This window comes from Siniperca chuatsi, linkage group LG19, assembly GCF_020085105.1.
Source record: "Siniperca chuatsi isolate FFG_IHB_CAS linkage group LG19, ASM2008510v1, whole genome shotgun sequence".
In the NCBI taxonomy this organism is placed as follows: Eukaryota; Metazoa; Chordata; class Actinopteri; order Centrarchiformes; family Sinipercidae; genus Siniperca; species Siniperca chuatsi.
In genome coordinates, this window is record NC_058060.1 from 25,665,971 (window position 1) to 25,690,319 (window position 24,349).

Consider the following 24,349-nt stretch of genomic DNA (forward strand, 5'->3'; position numbering starts at 1 on the left):
TGTTCTTTTGTTTTCATGTTAGCAGCGATGTCTCTTTCTGCTTTATCAGGCACTTGAATCAAAATGCAGAATCATTTTTAGAGCAAGTGTTGTGCAAAATTGCAAAACAAAGTACTTCAGATACTATATACTTCATTTATATACAGTAAAGACAGAAAGAAGTAGAGACAATCAGTGCAGTCACATCACAGTCTTTGGAGCTGATGTATTAATCAGAATTGATCTTTTAATAAGTTTGGCAACATACCTGCACTCACTGAGCTCCAAGGCTAACGGATCTCTTTCTGAATCTTTTATCTCTCTTCACTTATTTGTAGTCGGTGCTGACAGTGGAGGTTATATCACCGCACATAATTAATGTTAATCATGTGTGTAAGTTGCCAAAAGCAAGTTTTAAAGCAGTGCAGCGTCCCTGTGGCTGCTGTGCTGTTATATATTCTATCATCAGGTTATTATTCCTCGTGCATTAATGTAAAGCAGGATGTTGCTGCTGCAGCTGGTGGAGCTGGAGCTCATGTTGAACCGGTTTGTATCGGACTGCAGCTGATGATGCTTTTTCTGGATCCATCTGCTGATTCTTTTCTCCGATCCGATCGATCGATTGGTTTGGAAAACTGGTGAAAACGGTGAGAAACGCCGTCACGACGACCCAGAGCCCAAAGCGACGCCTTCACCGTGTCGTCGTGTCCGACCGACAGTCCAAAGCTCGACGTTATTAACAAACATTACAGTTATTACAGTCGTTCAGAGGAAAAGCAGCAGATCTGCACATCTGAGGAGCTGCAGCCAGGAAGAACTGTTGGAGTTTCATTTCTAACAAAACTCCTCATGTTTTAATGTGAAAAGTAACTGAAGCCGTCAGAGAAACGCAGTGAAAGTCCAGTATTTCCCTCGGAGAGGTAGCGGAGTGGAAGTAGATAGTAGCATGAAAAGAACCTCAGATTTGTCCTTCAGTACGTGAGTAAATGATCTTTGATGAGTCTTCTGTGGCGACATTATCAGCTGATCTCACGTCTGTTTCAGAGATGAAATCACTAACTTTCCTTGAAATCAGATCAATAGCTGCAGTGTCTGGATCAAGTAGCTGGTGAAGAATAAGGTGTCAGACTCAGATGAAATCCATATTTCATATCTTCTAGCTGGAGCTGCAGGTTGTCAGCATTAATCGGACGGACACTCAGAACGGCTTCTGCTTTTGTAGTTTTAATTATTTGACTTTACTGACAAATGTTGAGAGCTAAACATAAACAGGTTCAATAAGAGAGTCAAAGCATTCAGATTTGATCCAATCCCAGCTCCAGTTACTCCCCTACAGGTTGAAAAGCTGGTGTATTCTTTCTATAAAGAGACGTTGAGTTGTGTAAATAGAGATTTTTGGATTCTCTAAGCTTCACCAAATCACACAGATCTGCAAAGGGACCAGAGTTAAGATGAACTCACTTTAGTGTTTTTGTTTCTCTGCGTCTCTTCGAGAACAGGAATCTGTCTGGTCGAAGGTTGCGGGCAGGATCGCTCTCCATCTTCTCCTCCACGTCTTCTCCTCCCTCTTTGATCTTTTATGAAGATGGATTTTTGTCCTGCTGCTCCGTGACTTCACTCTGCTCCGACTGTACTTTCATTTAGAGCCTTTTCTTTGCTCTCAGAGGGATTAGCTGCTTCAGTGAGGGTCACATAAATAAAGATGACAAGAAGAGAAAGAGAGAAAAGAAGACTTCACGGGGTTTCTGTTCAGATATTCAGAACACAACTTGAACATGAGCTTCTAAACGGATGCATCGAATCATCCTAACAGCACTGTGTGTGTGTGTGTTTCCCCAAAACCTCCTAACACCACGTTGAGGTTGGTTTTGAGTTTTAGTATGTTCACAGTAGAAAAGTGACAAAATGAAGTGCATTCAAAACACTTGATTTGAATATTTAAAATAAATTCTGGTTTGGTTTTATTCTGTAATAAAACAACATGCACATAACACACGTGTCCACATATTCACCAAAGAAGACTATCGACAGCGTTTCAAACTAAATGTTCGGCTTAAAATTGAAGCCTGACAGGAGAAAAACACTAAAAGTCAAAATAACGTAATGTCATACTGTAGCTGAGCCTGCATTAAGTGACCTGCAGATTTAATTATAGCAGATACAGTATTACTATTAGCTCGGCCCGCTAGCGAGTTAGCGGTTAGCTCCTCAGTTCACCACACTACATCACCAAGACACTGAACCAAATATTTCTCAAAGACGTGCAGATTAATTTCACGGAACCACGTTGTGGGTCCATCAGACCTTTGCTGGTCTGCGGTTTGCTCAAACACCTCTAAACAGTCGGGGGCATTTATACACATGACTTGCTGCTAAATGCTGAAGTCTGTTAGCGGTGTTTAGCCATTGTAGTGATTTAAAATGTCCTAAAATTAAAAGGTTTCTGTTATTATAATCAAAGATATTAGGTATCTTCTTATTTTCTGTAAGCAGCCTGTTGTTTAAAAACTCTCACTTTCAGATGTAGTGAGAGCCTTTTGCACTTAATTTAACTTTGCATGTTTTCTAGTCAAAGGCACATTTTGAACTCATTAAAGAAGCAGATCTCACATCATTACGTATAAAGTGTAGAAATCTTTTGAAAAACATTTAGCTTTCTCTTTGTGAAGATGAACTGACCTATGTTAAAACCGCGAGTCAACGCTGGTTTCGTTCAGACGTGACCACGATCGTTCTGTAACTGGTAATTACTGTAACCGTGACGTGAAAGTCCCCCAACTTATGTGAACCCAAACCACGATGTTTCCCCAAACCTAAGCAAGTTGATTTTGTGCCGAAACCCAAATCAAACCTTAAGTATAGAATTATTTTTGGAACATTTTTGAAAGGAAATGACAAAACGGTGTCCTGATCCTGGTGAACGGGGGCAGGATCAGGACACCCTCATGTTGGACGCTTTGGATGGAAAAGGACCATTTTTTAGTTTGCAGGACTTGTTGATCTCAGGTTAGGGTTAGGCTGCGGTCAGCTTGGGTTCAGACTCAGGTCTGCACAGTGTAGGTGTAACGAGGTCCATCAGGCCGTTCTTCGGGCAGCTGATTGGACGACTCAGGCTGTCAACAGGTGGACAAAGTGCCTCAGTGCAGAGAGACAACATGTTGACAGACTGACAGTTATCATGGTGAAACACTGACTGTGGTGTTACAGAGCAGTCAGCAGCTCCTCACTCATCACAGCTAATTCAGTACTGACACACACACACACACACACACACACACACACACACACACACACAGATCTGAGCACATGACATTCCTCTGAGAGTCCTGAATGTTGCAGAGAGGAAGAGGTGGAGAGAGAGTGTGGGTGCAGGTACAGGTTTGCGTGTTATCTCTTCCTCCATCTCTGGCAGGTTGTGAAACCAGTAAATTCTTTTCTACTTGCTGAGCTCTGATTGGCTGCTGCTGTGATTATGATCTGGAGAACGTCCATTGGAAAAATCGGCTGACAGCAGCAAAATAAAACCAACTAAACCCCCTCTGAGTCGATTTGTCCCACACAGGAAGAGAATTCATATCTCAGAAGATTCCTATTTAGATGATTAATAAATGGTGCTGTATTCATTAAGTGACTCATGCATCACCTTGTTGCTGCTGTCTGAGCTAACTGGCTCTAGCATGAACACAATAACTCTCAAACCTAACACCCAGGACCGCCGCTCAGCACCCGCCTCCAGAGGTGGCTGAGTTAGCCTTATTTGTTCTTCCGTTCTCCGTCACTCACAATACATTTACATACACAAACTTTCCTGATAATGACAATAACTTTATTTATATAGCACCTATCAAGAACAAAGCTACAGAGTTAATAAAATCCAAAACATAAAAAGATGAAACAAAACCAAGATTTACAGATGTAGACGTTCTCTGGACTGGTGAAAGTTTATCATTCATCTCAGCGGGGCAGGACATAACACAGGACACGTTGGTGGTACCAGGCTTTATCGGGACAGTTGTGAATCATCCGTGTAGCAGTGAAAAATTATGTCTACGCATGATTTGCCCCAGTGGTAGCATGTATAAGTAAGAGGGGACCCAGAATAGATCCCTGGGGGACCCCACAGAAGAGAAGAAGCAAGAAAGAGGCATCTCCAAGCAGAGGAGGACCTGTTGGACATATAAGAGATGGACCAATCCAGTCCCCAGAGCTGCATCACGTGATAGTGTCCTATAAAGTTTTGTATAGTGTCCTATAATATTTCGTCTGTGCTGATGTGTTGTGGCACAGCCTCTCCAGTATCAACTGAATACTAACTTCAAAGGCCGTTTTTAGACGACAGCAGCACTTGTGTTGACGTTAGCGACGACTCCGTGCTACCAAGATGTTCATTCAGATTTATATATTCATATATTTATGTGTTATTCGGTGGAGTGTTTGATATTCAAAGGAAGAATAGTGGGTGGAGTATTGCTCTAAATTATGTGGATGACAATAAAACAGATAACGTTTGTAAACTTTGACAGTGGAGTATCTGCTAGACTCTAAACCTAAAGGCTGGTATCCGAGTGTGTGTGAGAGACTCATAGATGAGGCGGGAGTCCAAGGTTCAAAACGCAGAGCAGTTTTCTTTCTAAGCTCTGCAAAGAGAAAACAAAATGATCGGGTATCTCAACAGAAATCGTGTGCGATAATAAAAGTAAATCAAACATTAAAAAAGGAAATTGACAACATGGCTGAGGTCAGAAAGCAAGAACAAAGGGACAAAGGCAGCAAATATATTGATATATATATGTGTGTGTGTGTGTGTGTGTGTGTGTGTGGAAGTGCATGTTTGTCAAACCTTGTATAAAGGTCAAACCCCCAAACAGATAACACATTTCCAGTCACAAACCCTCCTCTGTTTTATCTCTGAATCAGACAAAATGAAAAGTTTTACTCTGAAATACAGCCAATCTGTTTTTTAGTTATTGCTTGAGTCCAGATGTTTCTGCTGCTGATTCACAGAGACAGAAACAACATTATTAGATTATTTCTTGCTTGTTCATTGAACAGCTGTAGAAGTCGAAAATATCAGAAGGAGATGTTGTGGTTTTAGCAGCAGTTAGCGTTGGAGCTGTTTGTCCACCAGCTGATGGACGAAGTGACTGAATGCAGCATCTTTAAAGTCCTGAACTCGTCTCTGAAACACTCTCTTCATTGGACTTTTATTGTTGGATTGTAATAGATTAAGTTATTTTCCCACACAGTTAAAGTGCAGAAAACACATGATTTAATTTACCAAATAATAAGTTACCAAACAGAATGACAGCCAGCTCTGAATTTTCAGCTTCATTTAAAAATGAAGGCTCTTTAAATGTATAAATTATTGAATGGCTTTCATGCTGTTTTGGGGTTTAAAAATCATCAAACCAATCAAATACTTTGTTACAATAAAATCCATGAATTTTCAGTTTAAAATCCCATTAGAATACCTTCATTTACCCCTTTAAAATACCATTAACATTTACCAAGTAATCTTACAGCCATTTAAAAGAGCTGAATTCACTACATTTTAAGAGGTTTGACTTTGATGTGTGTTTTTTATATAAAAACCTCTTAATCCAAGCAGAAAAACGATTAAAACTTCTTAATATATTGTTATTCATTACATAACCGAAAATTAACGTAACTTTACCAAGTAACAAAGCCAACCCTTCATTTTATTCTGAAATGAAACTTTGGGTACAAATTTAGCTGTTTTTCCTGAACTCAGCTGATTACAGGATGGATTGGTGACTAGCTTGTTAGCTAACAAGACACAACATGTAAATCTGACAGAGTGACGTACTGATGGAGCTAGGCTAGCAGTCTCCCCCTGCTTCCAGTCTTTGTGCTAAGCTAGGCTAACCACGTACTGAGAAGACAGAGATCAAGACCTCGATAAACAAGGCAGTTTGACCCTGAAAGTTGGAACAGTTTGTCTAACCAAACACACACACACACACACACACACACACACACACACACACACACACACACAGCTGATGGTTTAACAAGATTGGATGATTTGGAAATTTTCAGAAAAACAAAACAAGAGCTCTTTCTTTTCTTTCTCTGCTGTGCACTCTAGCTGAGTCAGCAGGAACATGGAGGCAGAGGAAAGATGAATAAAGAGGATTTAAAAGATCCAGTTTCTTCATGTTCGTCTTCTCTCTGATTCATTTGTGGTTTATCTCTCTGAGCCGTAACAGGGTGGTGTAAGGATCGCTGACATGCAGGTGCACGAACCACGATGCAACACACAGCTACTTTAGGTCAAGTTCAAGTTGCAGGGCACAGTGAACGTCTCTGCTGACATCAGAGTGAGTCACAGCTGATGGATCTTCTTCCTCCGTCGTCGTCCAGAAACTATTAAAACACATCAGCGAGCCGCTCTGCTGCACCTTCATCACCACGAACACACACACTGTAGTTTATTCTGCCTCACACACACACACACCGTCCTGCTGCCCCAAACACTCACTACAGCACCACATGTGGATTCATCCGCCGCTGGAAATAGTCCCCGACAGATGCTCTGTTTCCTCCTGTTGGTCTGATAAAAACTCCAGCGAGCAGCTGTTTGAGGAAACTACTGAGCCTTTCAAACAGGAAACTGTAGATCTGTGTTTTTAAAGATCTTCAGCAGGAACCAATGGGCTCGCAGCTGAGAGCCGCAGACAGGAAGTCAGACGGTTCTGAGAGACGGACCGACGTGTTGCTGGGTTTAGTCTGAACGTGAGATTTGTTGATTATAAGAAAAATATAGAGTATGGCCTTCTGTAGACTACGTTGTCTCGGCTCTTCTCTTGCTGCTGTTACAGCTAATGCAACATGTTTTAGTTTGTCAGCATGAGAAAGGTGGAATAGTGTAACTCCGTTACCTGAGACGGATGCACCGTACGATTTAAAGTGAGTTTCTTTCCATCAAACAAAGCGTGTCCCCCACAGCAGTAAGCTCTCAGGCTACCTGATTACTGGAGCTTGTTAGGGCAAATACAACATTATCTATCAGAGCATCAGGTAAAGGAAAAGGTTACAATACAGAGGGTTACATAGCATTTCTTGTTATACTACCATTATTATGGAAAACACAATAACCAAGTTTAGCATAATTTGTTCTTTTCTCAATTAATTTAAATGTTTTTTGTTGTTACTTCATAGCTTATATAGCTAAAGTCAAGAATGAACTTTCAAAGTTTACTCCTGTCAAACATTCGAACTTCATGAGAAAAATGCGCTCTGTAAGTGAAGTTTAGTCTTTCCAGATGTTGAGTTCTGATGTATGAAACCTGACTGTAACTGTCCTGCTGCTGAGAAATTAGTGAAGCGGCTTGTGACAATAAACATCTGCCGTCTGTATTATGAAAGATTGCAAAAGCATTTCTGCATTATCTTTGGCCTCCTTTCATGTGCAGTGTGCCGTACACCAGCTGAGGACGTCGCCCAAGAAACAATCTGACAGATCAGACCTGTTCCTGAACAAACAGCACTGCGTGTGTGTGTGTGTGCGTGTGTGTGTGTGCGTGTGTGTGTACTTGCGTAAGTTGAGTCTGTGACGTCGTCACTATCAGTGTCTCTTTTCTTTCATACTCATACTCACAGATAAAAGCTCTTATGAATACTATTGTTAGTAGTGCTGTAGCTCGTGTATCATTCTGTAAGTCACTGCAGTGATACTTTACTTTAACCCCCCATTTGTCAGTAAGCAGTATATAAACATGGAGCTGCAGCTCAGAGAGGATACTAATGTACTCTAGCGCCTGATTGCTGCAGTTTGCTTCAAAAATCACACTCTGAGTACTGTCTATCAGCCGCTCCTCCTTCCTGCAGAACCTGCCTGAGAATCCTGCTGTTTCTAAGTGTCCTTCAGTCTCGCAGTGATCCAGAGACAGCCGTCTGTCCGTCCACGGGTCCACTGCAGACAGGAGCTGCTGACTGCTGCTTCGGCTGCTCTGATGGGACAGTTTGACTACATGTGAATAAATATATCTTTCAAAAATGGGGCTCAAGTTGTAGCTCGCAGCTAACTCACTGACTAAACGGCAACACTATCCTCCCTGTTTACCCAAATGATTTCCTCAGTAGTCGTGTTTCCATCTAATTGTTGAGGAAATGTGAAGCAAACTTTTGAACTGTTGCAAAAAAGAAAATGCATATTAGGCGCGCTTCCAACAACTGGTTTGGAGCGAATACGTAGGCGACGTTACGCATGGCTGCAATAAACAGAGCAGAAGAAGTAGAGGCCGCGAGTCAGAAACAAAACCAGTTGTTTGCCAACTGCCAATAAACCTCAAAGAAGAAGAAGAAACAAAACCAGTCGGCTTGGCCATCTACGAGAGAAAAAGGGGAATGTGGGAATAGACCGGAAACAGCTGATCAGTCATGTGCGTTAAATGTTTGCGACGTCAGTATTTATTCAGAAAAGCTGTTTCCATCAAACTTTTCTAATGTGACAGAAAACTCCTCTGTGTGCCGCCTGGGAAGGCGTGGACCGGACTGGGTACAGCAGTTTCAGAGGCACAGAGGAAAGAGAGGAGGAACAGGAAGAGAGGAGAGATGAAGGGATGAAGATGTAGCGGCAGGGAACTGGGGAACAGGAGAGAAGACAGGAAGGACGAAAAGAGACCACCGGGAGGAATGAGTGGGAGGCGGCCCGGCAGAGAGGACGCTTTTAGGCTAAAAACGTTTAATAAGTTTCAGATCTTTTGTTATATATTTACATTATGACATCACACATTTATAATCAGCGCTTAGGTTTTTATTATGAAAAGGAGAGAGAATGAGGACGTATGAATGTGTGATGAAATGCTTCATGGGAAGGGTGGTGTGTGTGTGTGTGTGTGTGTGTGTGTGTGTGTGTGTCCAGATGTGGACTGCTCCCCCTGAGGCTCTGGCCAATGGGCTGCCCACAAAGTGAGCCGTCGGCCAATCAGAGAGAGGCAGAGAGCGGTGCAGGCTGCAGCTGTGTTGTCTCTGTGACATCATGGCAGGGAGCCGGCCAATAGGAACGCAGCCAGAGAAACACAGAGAGAGACGTGAAACAAGTTCAGACCAAAGTCACCATCAGTTTCTGAACTAATTCTCTCCATTTCTAACTATTTCCTTTCCTGGTGTCTAACGAGTATTACAGCCTCGCGAGGGCGCAGGTGTGGCGGTACACGTCACTTCCTGTTCTCAGACTCTCTTACACTCTTGGAGAAAAGCTCTGTGTAATCTGTGTTATACTGTAGCTTTAACCTGCTGAATCAGATCAGGTGCGGAGGAAACCCCGCCGGCTGTCGGCCATGACGCTGCAGGGCGTTTAGACGCTCGGTGATGTCACTTTAAAAGCCTCGACTTCCTCGTAACAAACTGAATCCTCCCAACAAACTAATTCAGTCCTGCGAGCCATTCTTTGGTCTCTTCCTTTTAATTTCGTTCTGAACTAGTTCCAAAGCTTCGGCAGAAAGTTGCTTCATCAGATCAGATGTGTCCTGCAGCTGCTGGCAAACTCGTTCTCCTTTGAAACGCTGTCGCACCTTCTCTCCTCCCTGACACGATTCTTTAAATACTCTGCTTCACGTAATGAGCGCTTATCTGGAAACATATCTGTGTAACCTGAACTACCTGAACGCTGCCGGACTGGATGGAACCCTGAAACCAGACTCTCCTGCGCTGGGTCCGAGGTTCAAACATGTAACACTTTAGTATTCAGTGTTAACTAAAGTGTGATTTAGAAAACAAGATATCAGATACCAAGTACATCTACTCAAGTACTGTACCTTTTCTGCTGAATGAGTACTTTTACTTTTACTTAAGTAGGATTTTGAATACAAGACCATTACTTGTATTTGTACATTGTGGTATTGGTACTTTTACTTAAGGATCTAAATACTTCTCCCCTGTCACATACTGTACATAAATCCTGCATGCTACTATCCAAGTACTGGTGCTGAGGACATTTTCATATTTAGTGGTTTGACACAAACTCAAGCACTGATGAGTCGACTTGGATTTGGGTCAACAATAAATCTGAATTTTTATCTAGACACCAACTTACGTGGAGCTTTAGGACACATTTGAACACTCAATATACTAATTATTTCCCCTCATAGAGTTTCTTTCAGTTTCGTTCTGATTGAACCATTAGCTCATGTTTCTAAACGGCTGAAAAATAAAACTTTTATATTAACTTTTTCTTTCAGAGTGTACGCTTCCTAACCCACTTCACATGTTAACTTCCTCGAAACTGAACTCAAAACGTGCGAATGCCACAGAGGCTCATATTAGGAGAGCGAACGAAAAAGGGACCTCGCTGTATTTGTAGAGAGAAGTTGAAGGTTTTCCCATTCACTTCAATACAGAGTGAGAAGTCTATCTAGTGGCCATTCGAGGAACTGCAACTGACTTTAATAACGTCTGTCTGTCTGTCTGTCTGTCTGTCTGTCTGTCAGTGTGTCAGGGAACGAGTAACCAGCTGACCTTGTTGGGGGCTCGTGATAATCACTATGACAACATGGTGAGGATGTACTCCAACTGCTCCGTGGTCCTTGAAAACCTGGAGGTCACCTACACCCTGGAGCACCAGGACCTGTCCTTCCTCCAGGTCTGTCTCGAGTGCTGGATTTGTTCTGGTTTTCAGTGCAGCCCGGTAGCATCAGTGTCTCACTTTCAGCTGGAGTGTTTGAGTCTTTCAGTGGTTCATTTTTTTGGTGTCAAACACACTTTCACTTCCTGCCGATCATTCATCAGTTTTTAGATTGATTACCATTTTTCCAGGCAGCCGTCGGTTCATTTCTGTGGAACTTGCTGAACACTCAAGTCCTCTGTATTTCTGTCAGAGCGACGCTTTCCTCCTGCGGTGCTGCAGATGTGAGCAGGGAGCTTTTTCAAAAACTCTCTTTGTGTTGCATTCGAGGACGCTCTGACATCCATGAACTGATGGTCGTCAGCCAAACAGCGTTGCCTTGGGGAGCTCTGTTATCAGAAAAATCAAACTCAGAAGACAAACATGGACGCTGTGAAAAGGATCGTGTTGCTTTTTCAAAAAGTTAAGCCGGTCAGAGCGGCCTTCATCGCCTCAGAGGGAGTTCAAAACATCCGCTGCTCGCAGCTGCACGTCCAGGCGACGATAACGTAACTGTGTATGAAACCCTAACCCTCTCGGCTGCACTTTTCAAGGAATTTCCTTAATCAATCATTGAACATGTTAATAATCAATAGATGGTCATTCGTTAAAAAATGATGCAACACAGTTTTTGATGATAACAGACTCTTTAAACTATCGGCGTGGCCAATGAGCTGCGCACAAGAACAAGAAGAAGATGTCGGTTAATGGTTTTTAAATCAATTATTAACAGCGATTAACCAATAATCAATAAATCAGCGACGTCCCCTAAATGAACTGAATCCAGCGGCTGCCCTGAAGGAAGGAAATCAGTCTGAAGACTGTTGAATGGTCTGTAGTTAGTCGGTCTGCTGCTTTATGCACCTGAAAGCTTCGGTGATTTCCTGACGATCACCATCTGCTCTGTTCTTCAGTCCATCCAGGAAGTCGGCGGCTACGTTCTGATCGCCATGAACGAGGCCGAAACCGTCCCGCTGGTCAATCTGAAGCTGATCCGAGGCCAGAACCTCTACGAAGGCCACTACGCTCTGCTGGTGATGTCCAACTACAACAGGAACCACTCGTCTGCAACTCTCAACTACACCAGCGGGCTGAGACAGCTGCAGCTCAGCCGCCTGACGGGTACACACACACACACACACACACACACACACACACACACACACACACAGAGAGACACACACAGAGACACACACACACACACGAGAGACACACACACACACACACACACACAGAGACACACAGAGACACACACACACAGAGACACACACACACACACACACACACACGCAGAGACACACACACACACACACACACACACACAGAGACACACACACACACACACACACACACACAGAGACACACACAGTGACACACACACACACACACACACACACACACACACACACACACACACAGAGACACACACACACACACACACACACACACACACACACAGACACACACACACAGAGAGACACACACACACAGACACACACACACACACACACACACACACACACAGAGACACACACACACACACACACACACACACACACACACACACACACACACACACACACAGAGACACACACACACACACACACACGCAGAGACACACACAGAGAGACACACACAGAGACACACACACACACACACACACACACACAGAGAGACACACACACACACACACACACACACAGAGACACACACACACACACACACACACACACAGAGAGACACACACACACACACACACACACACAGAGACACACACACTCAGAGACACACACACGCACACACACACACACAGACACACACACTCAGAGACACACACACACACACACACACACACACACACACACACACACACACACACACACAGAGACACACACACACACACACACACACACACAGAGAGACACACACACACACACACACACACACACACACACACACACACACACACAGAGACACACACACACACACACACACACACACACACACACTCAGAGACACACACACACACACACACACTCAGAGACACACACACAGACACACACACAGACACACACACTCAGAGACACACACACACACACACACACACAGAGACACACACACACACACACACACAGGGCTGGTTGGCACTTCAGGGCGTCCACTGCAACACTTGATCTGTTTCAGCTCTTCGGAGCCAGAAATCGTTCCTTATTGCACCTTTAAGAACGCGGAAGAGCGAGCCGAACTGCAGAGTCAGCGTGTGGAGCCAGAAATTAGAGTCGGGTCATAAAGGAATTAAAAGGCCTTTATTAAATAAACTGGTTCATCTTGAAAGACTTCGACTGTGGGTATGTTGGCTTCGAATATTGTTCAATTTTTCCGTGTTGACAAGAAGAGCTGCTGTGGACCTTCAGCACTTTTCTTACTAACTTCCTTTTCATTACACTATTTACTGCTCATTGGTTCCGCTTCATTTCATTTTACAAGCTGCCGAGGAGCGTCGGCCATGTTGCCTCACTTATTGTGCTGGCAGTGGGCTGGGCGGGTGGAGTCGGCACACCATTTAGAAATCCTCTGTCAACACCACTGTGCTCTGGCAGCAGGAAATAGACCTCACCCATATGAGCTTTAGCTGATGACGTAGCTGGTTTACTGTGCATGCATCCAGAAAGCTGTTTACTCTGCCGGGGTGGCATCCAGCAGTATTAACCGTGCTTAAAGTGAGCTCAGTGTCGCTCTGGAGTTGAAGCTCTAGGTGGTGGAGGACGTGTAGAAACTTAAATTGTGGTTTTGATGGTGTATGAAAAGAATTATTAACACACAGTAGTTCTTCCTGTAAATTTATTAAAAACGTATTTCTTTAAATTTACCAGAGAACAGAATCGAATCTGCATTCTGTGTCTCCCTCTTCCAGGATGTCATTAAGATGAGTGAAATACTCAAACCCAAATCTCCGTGTGTCATGGCTGCGCCTCCCATTAAATGACAATATCCTAGATGTTTTGAGCATCATTTTAAACACATGGTCACACAGGTCGGGGTCCTTTAACGTGAACCATGACAGCTTATCTGCTTGTATCTGAACTTCTTCAGGAACATTTTGACTTTATGACTTGAGAATTGATCGCGACTTGAACCTCAACATCATTTAGCTTTTGGAACCTTATGTGACGTTGAGCCCGTGACTCATGACTTAAACTGTACTCTTCGACCTTGACTGTGAACTCTAAAGGTTCAAGTCGCACACACCAGGGCCTATGACGCACGTCAGACCACCTGCGCCGTAAGCCCGCACACCGGCGATGTCTTGATGAGAGACATCCTGGGTACAGAACTGTTCTAGCGTTGACTTTCATCAACTCTCCAGAAAAGCAGCTATTTTACGACATTCGCTGCCCAGATCAGCACGTTCTGGCTACTGTACCGCGACCTCTTCTTCCGTCTGGCGTGCTGTGGGCGTCAACTAAAGCTGGTCCAATGACACTGTGGCGATCTTTAAGCACTCCTCTTCAGTTCACAAACACACACACCCACCATGTTTCCCACGGCACACCAACCTTACACACAATAACTACGCTGGAAATTCAAACCGATATGGGTTCATTCTCTACTTTCTTAGCTCGCCAACCCCTGGCAACATGCAAAAAGTCCACTATTTGTGATCCACCTGTTCTGGCTCTGCAGAACAGGTGGACCAGATTACTCTGCCAACAACCTGCTCGACTTCCAGGACGTCTGACTCCTGGAGTCCTCAGCTCATAACTGACCAGTCAAAAGAGGGAACTCCGGTATCTCCGGAGAAAACACAAAGCTGCTTTATTGCAAACAGGAGTGCCGCTCGGTTGAGTTCGACCTCAGCCTTTGACTTTGCATTTTCTTTTGGTTTTGTTTGTGATTTTGAAGAGGATTTCTTTCATTGAGCATTGGACTCTTGTTTACATACAAAGAACTGAGAAAGGACTCTTTGGCTGGAAAAAACTGTGGGGCACAAATTTTACAACACACTGTTTGGTGAAAACAAGTTCATTGTGTGTGTGTGTGTTTTTTCTTTCGTGTTGCTTTACTGGCTGGTTGTTTGTTTCCGACTCCAAGGGTCAGGAGCAGATAAGGTTGCATGTATCCTCTGAAGGGTTTGACTGGTGAAAGAAAATAATGGTAGTAATAACTACTTCGGTCAGACTTTGAGTCTAACTCAGTTCGTCATGTTACATTTAAGAAACGGCACTTACTTGTCTCTCAGTGTTCATAAGTTTGGTGTTTAACTCTGTGACAGAAGACTTGGGACTTAAATTTTGTGACTTTGTGAACTCTTGGACTTGGATCTGGATCACATCCGACTGGAATTCATGGATTTGATTTGATGACTTTTTTCTTGAGCTCCTAAGACTTAATGCTAAGACTTTATCATGCATTATGTGTCTCCATCATCTTCTCCTCACAGAGATCCTGAAAGGAGGGGTAAAGATGACCCACAATCCCTTGCTGTGTAACACTGAGACCATCCAGTGGTGGGACATCCTGGACAAAGCCAGCAATCCCAGCATGCTTTTCAAGATAGACAGCTTCACACGTAAATGTATGTAGAATAATGATGAGGTTTTCTCAGTAAGCTGAGGCTGTGATCTGCAGGGTTTTACTGAATATCAATGTGTGTGTGTTTCCAGGTGAGAAGTGTGATCCGGGGTGTGTTAACGGTTCGTGTTGGGCAGCAGGACCGGATCACTGCCAGAGATGTAAGCACGCAATCGCTCGAATACACACCCCTACATCTTTTATACTTCCTCAGTCACTGTCACACATGTCAAACTCTTTTCCTCTCCTGCATTTTCTCTCCATCTTTGTCTCATCGTCTATCTACTGTACATTATCTTACCTGTCCAACTCTCTGCACCTTTATCCCCCCTTTCATCTACTCTTCCGCTTCCTTTCCTTCCCCCTCTCTCATCCCTTAATTTAGTTTTAACTTCATTTTATCAACATTTAAAGCTAACAGTCTCCCTGTGTCTCCCTAATGTCGCGCTTCTCGATATTAATATACCATTAAATATAGAGGTCAAATATAAGGCATCAACTTTGTTACTCGTCTTCAAGATTCAATTGAAAAAGCACTCATGGTGCCAAATAATATTATTTATTTTTTACCTTTTCTTTTTGACTATGTTCTGCTTGTTACATTTCCTTTATTTGCTCTTTGTTAATCTTGTTTATTTTGTCTTTTGCGTGATGTTCCTGATTGTACTTTGATTAAATGACGGATGGCTTTGTTTAAGCAGCTTGGTTTCCTACCTTCCCTGCACATATCCGTTTAGTTGTTTCTTTACAGTTATGTTTTCAGTGTGCAAACAAATGAAACAAACAAACACAACATTCTTTTCAGCCATGTTGAAATGCCATGAGTTGTACTGCCAAAAACGCAATGACGTGTCTCTCTCTGTCTCTACTAGTCACCAAGTTGCAGTGTGCCGAGCAGTGCAGCAGAAGGTGTCGGGGTCCAAAGCCCATGGACTGCTGCAATGAACACTGTGCTGCTGGCTGCTCTGGACCTCGAGCCACAGACTGCCTGGTCAGTGTCAAAACTGTAGTCAGCTACAGTACCAGCACATTATCCTGATACAGTACTGCCGCTCTTTGTTACAGTTTGCATGTACAGTAGGTACAAATGTCTGGGACAAGATCATTTCAGAAATACGGGCTCTTGAGAGATTTACCTGTCTCTACCTGTCCTGAGACGTATCTGACTCAAGATCCTACATAAGTCCCACATCCAGCAAGTCCCATATTAAGACAGGCAAGTTCTCAGTCAAGTTCCAAGTCAAGACAGTCAAGACCAAATCAGGTCCAATTCAAAATGGGCAGGTCTAATATCAAGGCAGGCAAGTCCCAAGCCACGTTCCAATCATGACTGGCATGTCCCGTTCCAAGCCAGGCATTTCCCAAGTGAAGATTAGCAAGTCACACACCAAGTCAAATAAATCTCAAGCGAGGTCTTAAGTCAAGGCGGGCAAGTCCAAATCAGGTCCCATTCAAGTATGGCAGATCTAAAATCAAGGCAGGCTCTCCCAAGACAGTTCGCGTTAAAAAGATATGCAAGTCCCATACCAAGATAGATAAGTCAAACAGTGTACTTTGCAAGTCAAGACAAGCAATGCCATTCCAAACGGTCAGCCCCCTGCTTGAGTGCAGTTTTAGTGTTTTGAATCCAAACACTGATTGTCTGGTTGCTGACGTCTCTGGTGTAACCAGCTACATATCTATTAGTCTGCTCTGTCTTTGATCATGTCCAGGCGAGACATGATCTTCCTCTTTGCAACTTCAGTAATTAATATCAAGTCTTTTTTGATTTGGTCAAGTTGAGTCTGACGTCATCAGATTCTTGACTCATGTCTGGCTCAGTGGGGTTGTCTTATCCTCTCCACACCTCGAAGTGTCCTTGGGCAAGATACTGAACCTTGAGATGATCATGATGATTAGGCAAGTGTCTTGCCATCGCTGTGAATTGGTGAATAAGAAGCAAAATTGTAAAGCGCTTTGGATAAAAGCGCTAAATAAATGCAGTCCAAATCATTTGAAACTAGTTCAGACGAAGTTTATTTAACTACCGAGTGAAAAGCGAAAAGTAAATTTCACTCGGTCACTCCATTCTTCCTCTCTTTTCTTTCAGAAATAAATTTCCCAACTAACACCAAATGTTGTCTGCGACTGAGCTATGCTTCACTTGTTATCCACAGCTCAGTCACTGCAAAATATCTTCCTACCTGGTACATTTAGAAAATAAAGCTACAGTTACACACAATAAAGACACTCTCTCTCTGTCGCTCTACTTCTTCTTCAGGCCTGCAAGGATTTTAATGATGACGGAACCTGTAAAGATGCTTGTCCTCCTCTGACCCTCTACGACCCCAAAACCCACCAGGTGGTCAACAACCCCAACGCCAAGTTCACCTTCGGGGCAACGTGCGTCAAGGCTTGCCCACGTATGGACTTTAAACCTTCTGTTTTACTGACATCAACCCAGTTATTCATTTTTAAATATATACATTCAAATAATCACATCATCAAGTCCTGCTAGTGTCCACACTCACATTTCTGAACTTTCAACGACCGAGTTGCATTGTGGGTAACGTAGGTGCCAGGTTTTGACAAGGAAGAAAAATGTGTGCAATAAAAAAGACGCTATCGCTGGTTCTGCTACACCATTTTATACTTTTTGGGTTTGACAGTGTTATATGAGTGCAGTGATAAATCAGTGGAGTACTCCTTTAACTTTTGTTAGAAATGAATAAAATTCTGCTTTGTTTTTGTTTGCTTATAGATAACTATGTGGTGACAGATGGATCGTGTGTTCGCACCTGCAGCACTGGAATGTACGAGGTGGAGGAGAACGGAGTCCAACGCTGCAAAGCATGCGACGGACCCTGTCCTAAAGGTAGAGAGACCTAGAGAGAGACCTGAATAATAAACAAAAAACCTGACAGACTCTTTTTCTTCTTCCAGCCTGTGACGGAGTTGGGGTTGGCTCTCTGATCAACACCATGGCCGTCAACGCCTCCAACATCGAATCCTTCAGGAACTGCACTAAGATCAACGGGGACGTGTCCCTCATTGAAACCTCGTTTACTGGGTGAGACGCTCTTCGCTGCCTCACTGTCTGAGGTTCTCACAGCATTAAAATTTAAAATTAAAATGGCAGTTACAAAATTGAACTGCGATGTGACTTTACAGTGTCCTGGTTACTTTGGATAACCTGAGGAGTTCACTGTGAACTGTTTTCACTGCAATTTTTTCCATGTATGAGCTTGACAAGTTGGAATATTTACTTCATTTAGGTTTACTACAGCCATTTAAACCAGAACTACCTGCAAGACATGTTGATGGTACTAGAACAGCCTGCAGTTGCTTCAGCTTGATGTCTCAAACATGTTTTTTAATTTCTCGATCTACAGTTCTGTGATCTATGACAGCAACACTTGAAACTAAGGGTTTTCTTCATTTGCTCTTCCAGGGACGCGCACTATAAAATCCCGCCCATGGACCCGGCTAAACTGGAGTACTTCAGGACAGTGAAGGAAATCACAGGTAGGTCAAAGGTCATCAGTGCCTCTCTTTAGTAGTAACACTGAATTGTTTTGTCGGTTTTGTTAATATGACAGAATAATGTTATTAAATCTTCGACTTCTATGCACCAGTTACTGTTGTGACCTCTGACCTGTGACCAGTAACTCCCTGACAGTTGGTTACTGGAACAGTAATATTGATGATCTAGTGACTGAAGCTCAGACTGAATTGTGTAAAAAAAACAGCTTTTCTGAAAAGCCTTTTGTAGTGTTGTTTTCTGACGGTGGAAAGAAGCTCACATACAGAGGATGGTTGATCTGAACAGTGCAGGTACAGTCAGTCAGAGTGTGAGTGTGTGTCCTCCAGGTTTCCTGCTGATCCAGTCCTGGCCGGAGAATCTGACCTCTCTGTCAGTGTTTGAGAACCTGGAGATCATCAGAGGAAGAACAACACGCTCGTGAGTTAGTTGATAAAACATATTGTTATAAAAATAGTTTTGGACCAACTGTCTTGAATAACCTAAAATTGTATCTTTATATTTCTCAATGATTGATTTTATTTTATTATAAAATGCTGCTCCGGCAATAAGTGTAAGTGTAGTTTCTCAGTCACAGCCAATTGCTTTCATGTTCCAGCTCATAAATGACATCCTGTGCGCCCATGTGTTTGCAGAGAGTTAAAACTTGCTTCAGCACAGTTAATCCATCACATCACGTCAGCTCTTATTCTTGCCCAAGTTACAAGCTGATTTTTTATAGAGATTAATGATGCCGACGGCCTCGGGCATCATTGGGTTTCAGCTTGGGATAAGATGAACAGATGATCCCCGCATACATACGTACATGGCTGGTGTAATTTAAACATCGTAGACCTCACTATAGACCAGTTCCTCTCTGTGGCCAGTCAGTGCACTTTAACAGAATGAAGCGACGAGTCTCTAATCTTTAGTGGAAAACCAATCAGTCATATATGATATACAGTATTATGTTTGCAGGTACAGAAAATGAAAGGATATAGCGCCCCCTCCAGGCCAGTCAGTGTCATTTTTAGATTGGCAGACTGTTTGGAGGTTATCTAAATATCTTTAATCTAAAATTCAACGTGTCCTGTTTTGTGCTTTATGTCAGCGTTGACTTTTTCAATATTTAACCAACAACACCATCTTTCCTGAACCTTAATGCCATGAGGGACCAAACAGGACCATAAAAATTATGTGTTTATTGAAAAAGGATCTAGGCGTTAGTGTTAAGTGTTCTATAAAATGCATTTTCTAATGCAAATATATGAACGTAATTTTTAGGGGACAAACCAATCAAAACCAGGACCGATTCATTGTCCCTTCCACTGATGTCATCACGGGGTAGAATTAAACTTGACCTACCCCACCTCCAGAAACAACACTTTCTTAGTAGCTGAATATTAAATAAAACCTTCCCTCATATTAAATCTGTCCTCTCCAGTCAGCACAGTTTGGCGGTGGTGAGGACGAAGCACCTTGACTGGCTGGGTCTGCGCTCTCTGAAGGAGGTGAGTGCCGGCCGGGTATTGATGAAGGACAACTCTCAGCTCTGCTACACTCGGCCCGATCAGTGGACCCGCCTCTTCAGGTCCAGTGACCAGACCATCATCATACTCAACAACGCCCCCCCCGACTTCTGCGGTGAGTTTCTAGATGTGTGTCGGGTTTGTTATTGCCATCACTGCTTAGTGAAGTGAATGAAATAAGAAAATCTCCTTTCCCCCCCTTACACAGAACAACAGAATCGAACCTGTGACACGGAGTGTACGGATGAGGGCTGCTGGGGTCCAGGCCCCACCATGTGTGTCTCCTGTCGGCATTTCAACCGTAGGGGGCGCTGCGTGTCGCACTGTAACCTGCTGCAGGGGTGAGAGAGAACCAGGCTTCTATTTGAAACAGGCTGATATAAGAGGGTGTTTTTCTTATATTTATTTCCTGCTTCTGTTTGACAGTTTACTGTATATGTATGTAAAGCTTTGGGGGCTTCCATCCTGACTGCTGATGTTTCTCTTTGTGTGTTTTTCTGCAGCGAGCCCAGAGAGGTCGAGGTGAACAGCAGCTGTGTGGAGTGTCACCCGGAGTGTCTGCTGAAAAACGGGATCCCGACCTGCCACGGACCGGTCAGTCCAGCTGGTGTCTGCTGGGGTTCATTTCTGTTGTTCAAATCAAACCTTTCTACATGCAGTATCGAATGTTGTTAGACTGTCAAAGCACTGTGTGTCAATTTCTATCTTATCTATTTTAATCTGCACTTAGCAATAAGATAATTATGTAAATAAAATAATATTTAATATATTGTGCAAAAGATCTGTGATCTGTGATCAATGGTCCACTTAGTTTTTCTGAACTTTCAACCACAAATCATGTCTTCAGCTGAAGAAGACAGTGAGATGTGGTTAAGAAAGGCTAGTAATTGAACCTTTGAGCGTAGATTATTTTGTTGAATGAACATTCGTGCTGAAAGTATATCTCTTAACTTTTGTGTATCATCACAAGATAAAAAACAATACATTTATAAATAATGAGATAAACAAAGCAGGATAATGATTACTGAGTAGTGAAAAAGTCTAATAAAGTTAATAAAAACAAAGTTAAAACAGAAGAAAGGGTGTGACAGAAATGAACAAATGTAAAATAATAAAAAATAATATTTTATATCGCTTGTTTTTTTCAAAATATTTTGAAACATTTTAAATACGTAAAAAAACAGATCAGGTAACTAACCAAATTTTGTATAGATTACTTTTGAACATATCATCCCTCATCCACCCCCGACCTGCAGGGTCCAGACCAGTGTTCCCAGTGCGCCCATTTTAAAGATGGCCCCCACTGCGTGCCGCGCTGCCCCCACGGTGTGCTGGGAGACGGAGACACGCTGATCTGGAAATACCGGACCGGACAGCCCAGTGCCAGGCCTGCCACCCGAACTGCACACAGGGGTGAGACATGTTACTGATTCATCACTCCGAGCGGACTGACGTCTCTGATGTTTAATAGATTAAGAAAAGTGACTCATACTTGCATGTTTTGTGTCTCTGTGTCTGCAGGTGTTCAGGTCCTGGACTGTCTGAATGCACAGGGTACAAATGTGGCTTTTACTCACCACCAACTCAACATGACTGATGTTTTAAAAAAGCAGCTTGTTGCAGATTGTTTCTGTTGCATGTTGTCTCGAATCCTAACTGTCAGCTGATCCAGTTTTATCACGTGAAAGTTTATGTCACGGGTTCACAAAGATTTTAAAAAAAAAAACGTATCTTTGAGAACTCTTTGAGTTTATGAGAAATCATACTCGTACCTCACAATAATTTCAAACACAAACGTTGTGCATTCTGTACGTCCTCACAGTGCTGCCACCCACTCCACGTTGGCGGCGGTCGTGGTTGGTGGGCTCTTGATTGCTGTCATCGTCTCATTGGTTATCTTTGTGTTGCTACGGCGACGACGAATCACAAGGAAGAGGACCCTGCGCCGCCTCCTGCAGGAGAGAGAGGTGGGAGAGGGAGTATTCATTTTGTTAACGAAAACTGTGATGAAATATTTATTCAGACGAGACGAGACAAAACGGACTAAATGTGACTAAAACTCACGTGGACTTTTGATCTGAAACGAAGACTGAATATAAAAATAGCTAACAAAAATAAAACTAGAGAGGACACAAAAATACACACACATAAACACACTTGTGAAACACACAATCACAATCCTGTATATATGTCATGTTGGTGCTGGTGTGGTGTTGTGTGCTGTAGCTGGTGGAGCCGCTGACTCCGAGCGGTGAAGCTCCTAACCAGGCGCTGCTGAGGATCCTGAAGGAGACCGAGTTTAGGAAAATCAGGGTGCTTGGCTCCGGAGCCTTTGGGACTGTCTTCAAGGTAAGAATGTTTGAAACACGCAAAATATCACGGTGCTTTTATTGAAGCCACTACGTGTCGAAAATGAATTTATTATTATCTTTTAAAAAAAAACCTCATCCCTGCTGTTACTATATTGACTGTAATGAATATTATTAGGGGCTGTGGATCCCTGAAGGAGAGAATGTGAGGATCCCAGTAGCCATCAAAGTTCTCCGAGAGGCCACATCACCTAAAGCCAACAAAGAAATCCTGGATGTAAGACTCGTCTTCTTCTTCTTCTTCTTCTTCTTCTTCTTCTTCTGCTTGTTGTTTCTCTTACTTTTTTCTTTTTCCTCCTCCCACAGAGCCAGTTTATTACTGATGTTCTGTGCTGAAATTAATTATATTGCATATATATTATCATTATTTATGCACTTTATCTTTTTTTTTTTTTTTACAAAATAATGCTCTCAAATGACTTAATTCAGTGTGATTTTGATCTTGGATCTCGGAGATACATGGATGTACTTCAGGTTTCACTTCCTGACGAAGGCGTATCACTGCCCTCCACATGAGAGAAATAAGTAATTTGAAGGCTCAAATTATTAATTTGAGCGAGCAAAATAAGTAATTGAGGGGTATGGATCACTAAATTAAGTATTTTGAAGGCACAATTTAATAAATTTAGAGAACACTTTATTGAAAATCATCCCCACCAGGCTCTGTACTCTCATGCTTTCGTCGTCCTGCAGCGATTCTAAGGACGTCCTTTAGTGAGTGTGGACTTTCAACACTAACGTGTGTACTTGTGTGTGTGTGTGTAGGAGGCGTATGTGATGGCGAGCGTGGATCACCCCCATGTGTGTCGTCTGCTGGGGATCTGCCTGACGTCGTCGGTCCAGCTGGTGACTCAGCTGATGCAGTACGGCTGCTTGCTGGACTACGTCCGACACCACAGGGACCACATTGGGGCTCAGTGGCTGCTGAACTGGTGTGTCCAGATCGCCAAGGTGAGCGCAGATAAACGGGTTCTGTCTCGAAGTTTGACTGTAAATCATCTAAGTAGAACTTCTACAAACCAGCCCCCCTCTGCTCATGAGCTCATGTCTCAGTTTACATTCGTTCAGGAAGAAAATCTCCTGCCTCAGTCTCTGCCTGAGGCATTAGCTCTGTCTGCAGCTCACTCTAAGCCTGCTGAGGCCTATTAGCCTGAACGCAGCAGAAACAGCGTGTGTGCTGAGGCGGTGTTAATCTATTCAGTCTCTGTTTTAAGTCTCGTTTGGATCTTAAAGTGCTGGGAAAATCACAAACAACAAGGTCATGAGCTCAGGGTAAAACCTGTGTTGCTCTGCAGCATTAGGCTGCCGGTTTACTCGAACAGCTTCAGAAACCCCCTCCCCAAACGTCAGATGGGGGGGGGGGCTGTGTCTGGCAATTTCTGTAACTCTGCTTACTTTACTGTAGTAAGCAGAGTTTGAACTCTCTCAGCTCTCTTTCGTCATTCTCGACACTTTTCATGTGAACAACAGAGTGCGACACTCCAGATGTCTTCCAGGAGAGAGAGTGTGCTCTGTTATCACGTCTCCCCCTCTCTTTGACAGCTCGGTCAACACCCACTTAAACCTGCGTGTGTGTGTGTGTGTGTGTGTGTGTGTGTGATCAGGGGATGAACTACCTGGAGGAGCGCCACCTGGTGCATCGAGACCTGGCGGCGAGGAACGTCCTGGTTAAAACTCCCAACCACGTCAAGATCACCGACTTCGGCCTCGCCAAGCTGCTGACGGCTGACGAGAAGGAATACCACGCTGACGGAGGAAAGGTGTGTTTGTTATT

The 24,349-nt window shown here is 43.3% G+C and overlaps 2 protein-coding genes and 1 long non-coding RNA gene across 7 annotated transcripts in view; 1 reads left to right on the plus strand and 2 right to left on the minus strand.

Moving 5' to 3' along the window:
- LOC122866462 (protein NLRC3-like) overlaps nucleotides 1-24,349 on the minus strand; it is an 876,731-nt gene that overhangs the window by 816,685 nt on the left and 35,697 nt on the right. The window lies entirely within an intron of this gene.
- Nucleotides 1-24,349, plus strand: part of LOC122866464 (melanoma receptor tyrosine-protein kinase-like) — a 34,950-nt gene that overhangs the window by 9,723 nt on the left and 878 nt on the right. Inside the window, 21 exon segments of the mRNA XM_044176164.1 lie at nucleotides 10,434-10,585; nucleotides 11,521-11,728; nucleotides 15,048-15,182; nucleotides 15,271-15,339; nucleotides 16,051-16,169; nucleotides 17,439-17,580; nucleotides 17,919-18,032; nucleotides 18,101-18,227; nucleotides 18,609-18,682; nucleotides 19,028-19,118; nucleotides 20,122-20,321; nucleotides 20,415-20,547; nucleotides 20,710-20,800; nucleotides 21,463-21,568; nucleotides 21,571-21,619; nucleotides 21,728-21,760; nucleotides 22,029-22,173; nucleotides 22,433-22,555; nucleotides 22,694-22,792; nucleotides 23,341-23,526; nucleotides 24,180-24,335. Coding sequence (XP_044032099.1) covers nucleotides 10,434-10,585; nucleotides 11,521-11,728; nucleotides 15,048-15,182; nucleotides 15,271-15,339; nucleotides 16,051-16,169; nucleotides 17,439-17,580; nucleotides 17,919-18,032; nucleotides 18,101-18,227; nucleotides 18,609-18,682; nucleotides 19,028-19,118; nucleotides 20,122-20,321; nucleotides 20,415-20,547; nucleotides 20,710-20,800; nucleotides 21,463-21,568; nucleotides 21,571-21,619; nucleotides 21,728-21,760; nucleotides 22,029-22,173; nucleotides 22,433-22,555; nucleotides 22,694-22,792; nucleotides 23,341-23,526; nucleotides 24,180-24,335 — 2,552 coding nt within the window.
- LOC122866523 lies at nucleotides 685-24,328 on the minus strand. The gene is made up of 8 exons (XR_006375728.1): nucleotides 24,192-24,328; nucleotides 21,979-22,158; nucleotides 21,699-21,747; nucleotides 21,405-21,607; nucleotides 20,431-20,539; nucleotides 18,965-19,086; nucleotides 17,956-18,042; nucleotides 685-1,655 (listed from the first exon to the last, which is right to left on the minus strand). It is a non-coding gene; the product is annotated as an uncharacterized LOC122866523 (long non-coding RNA).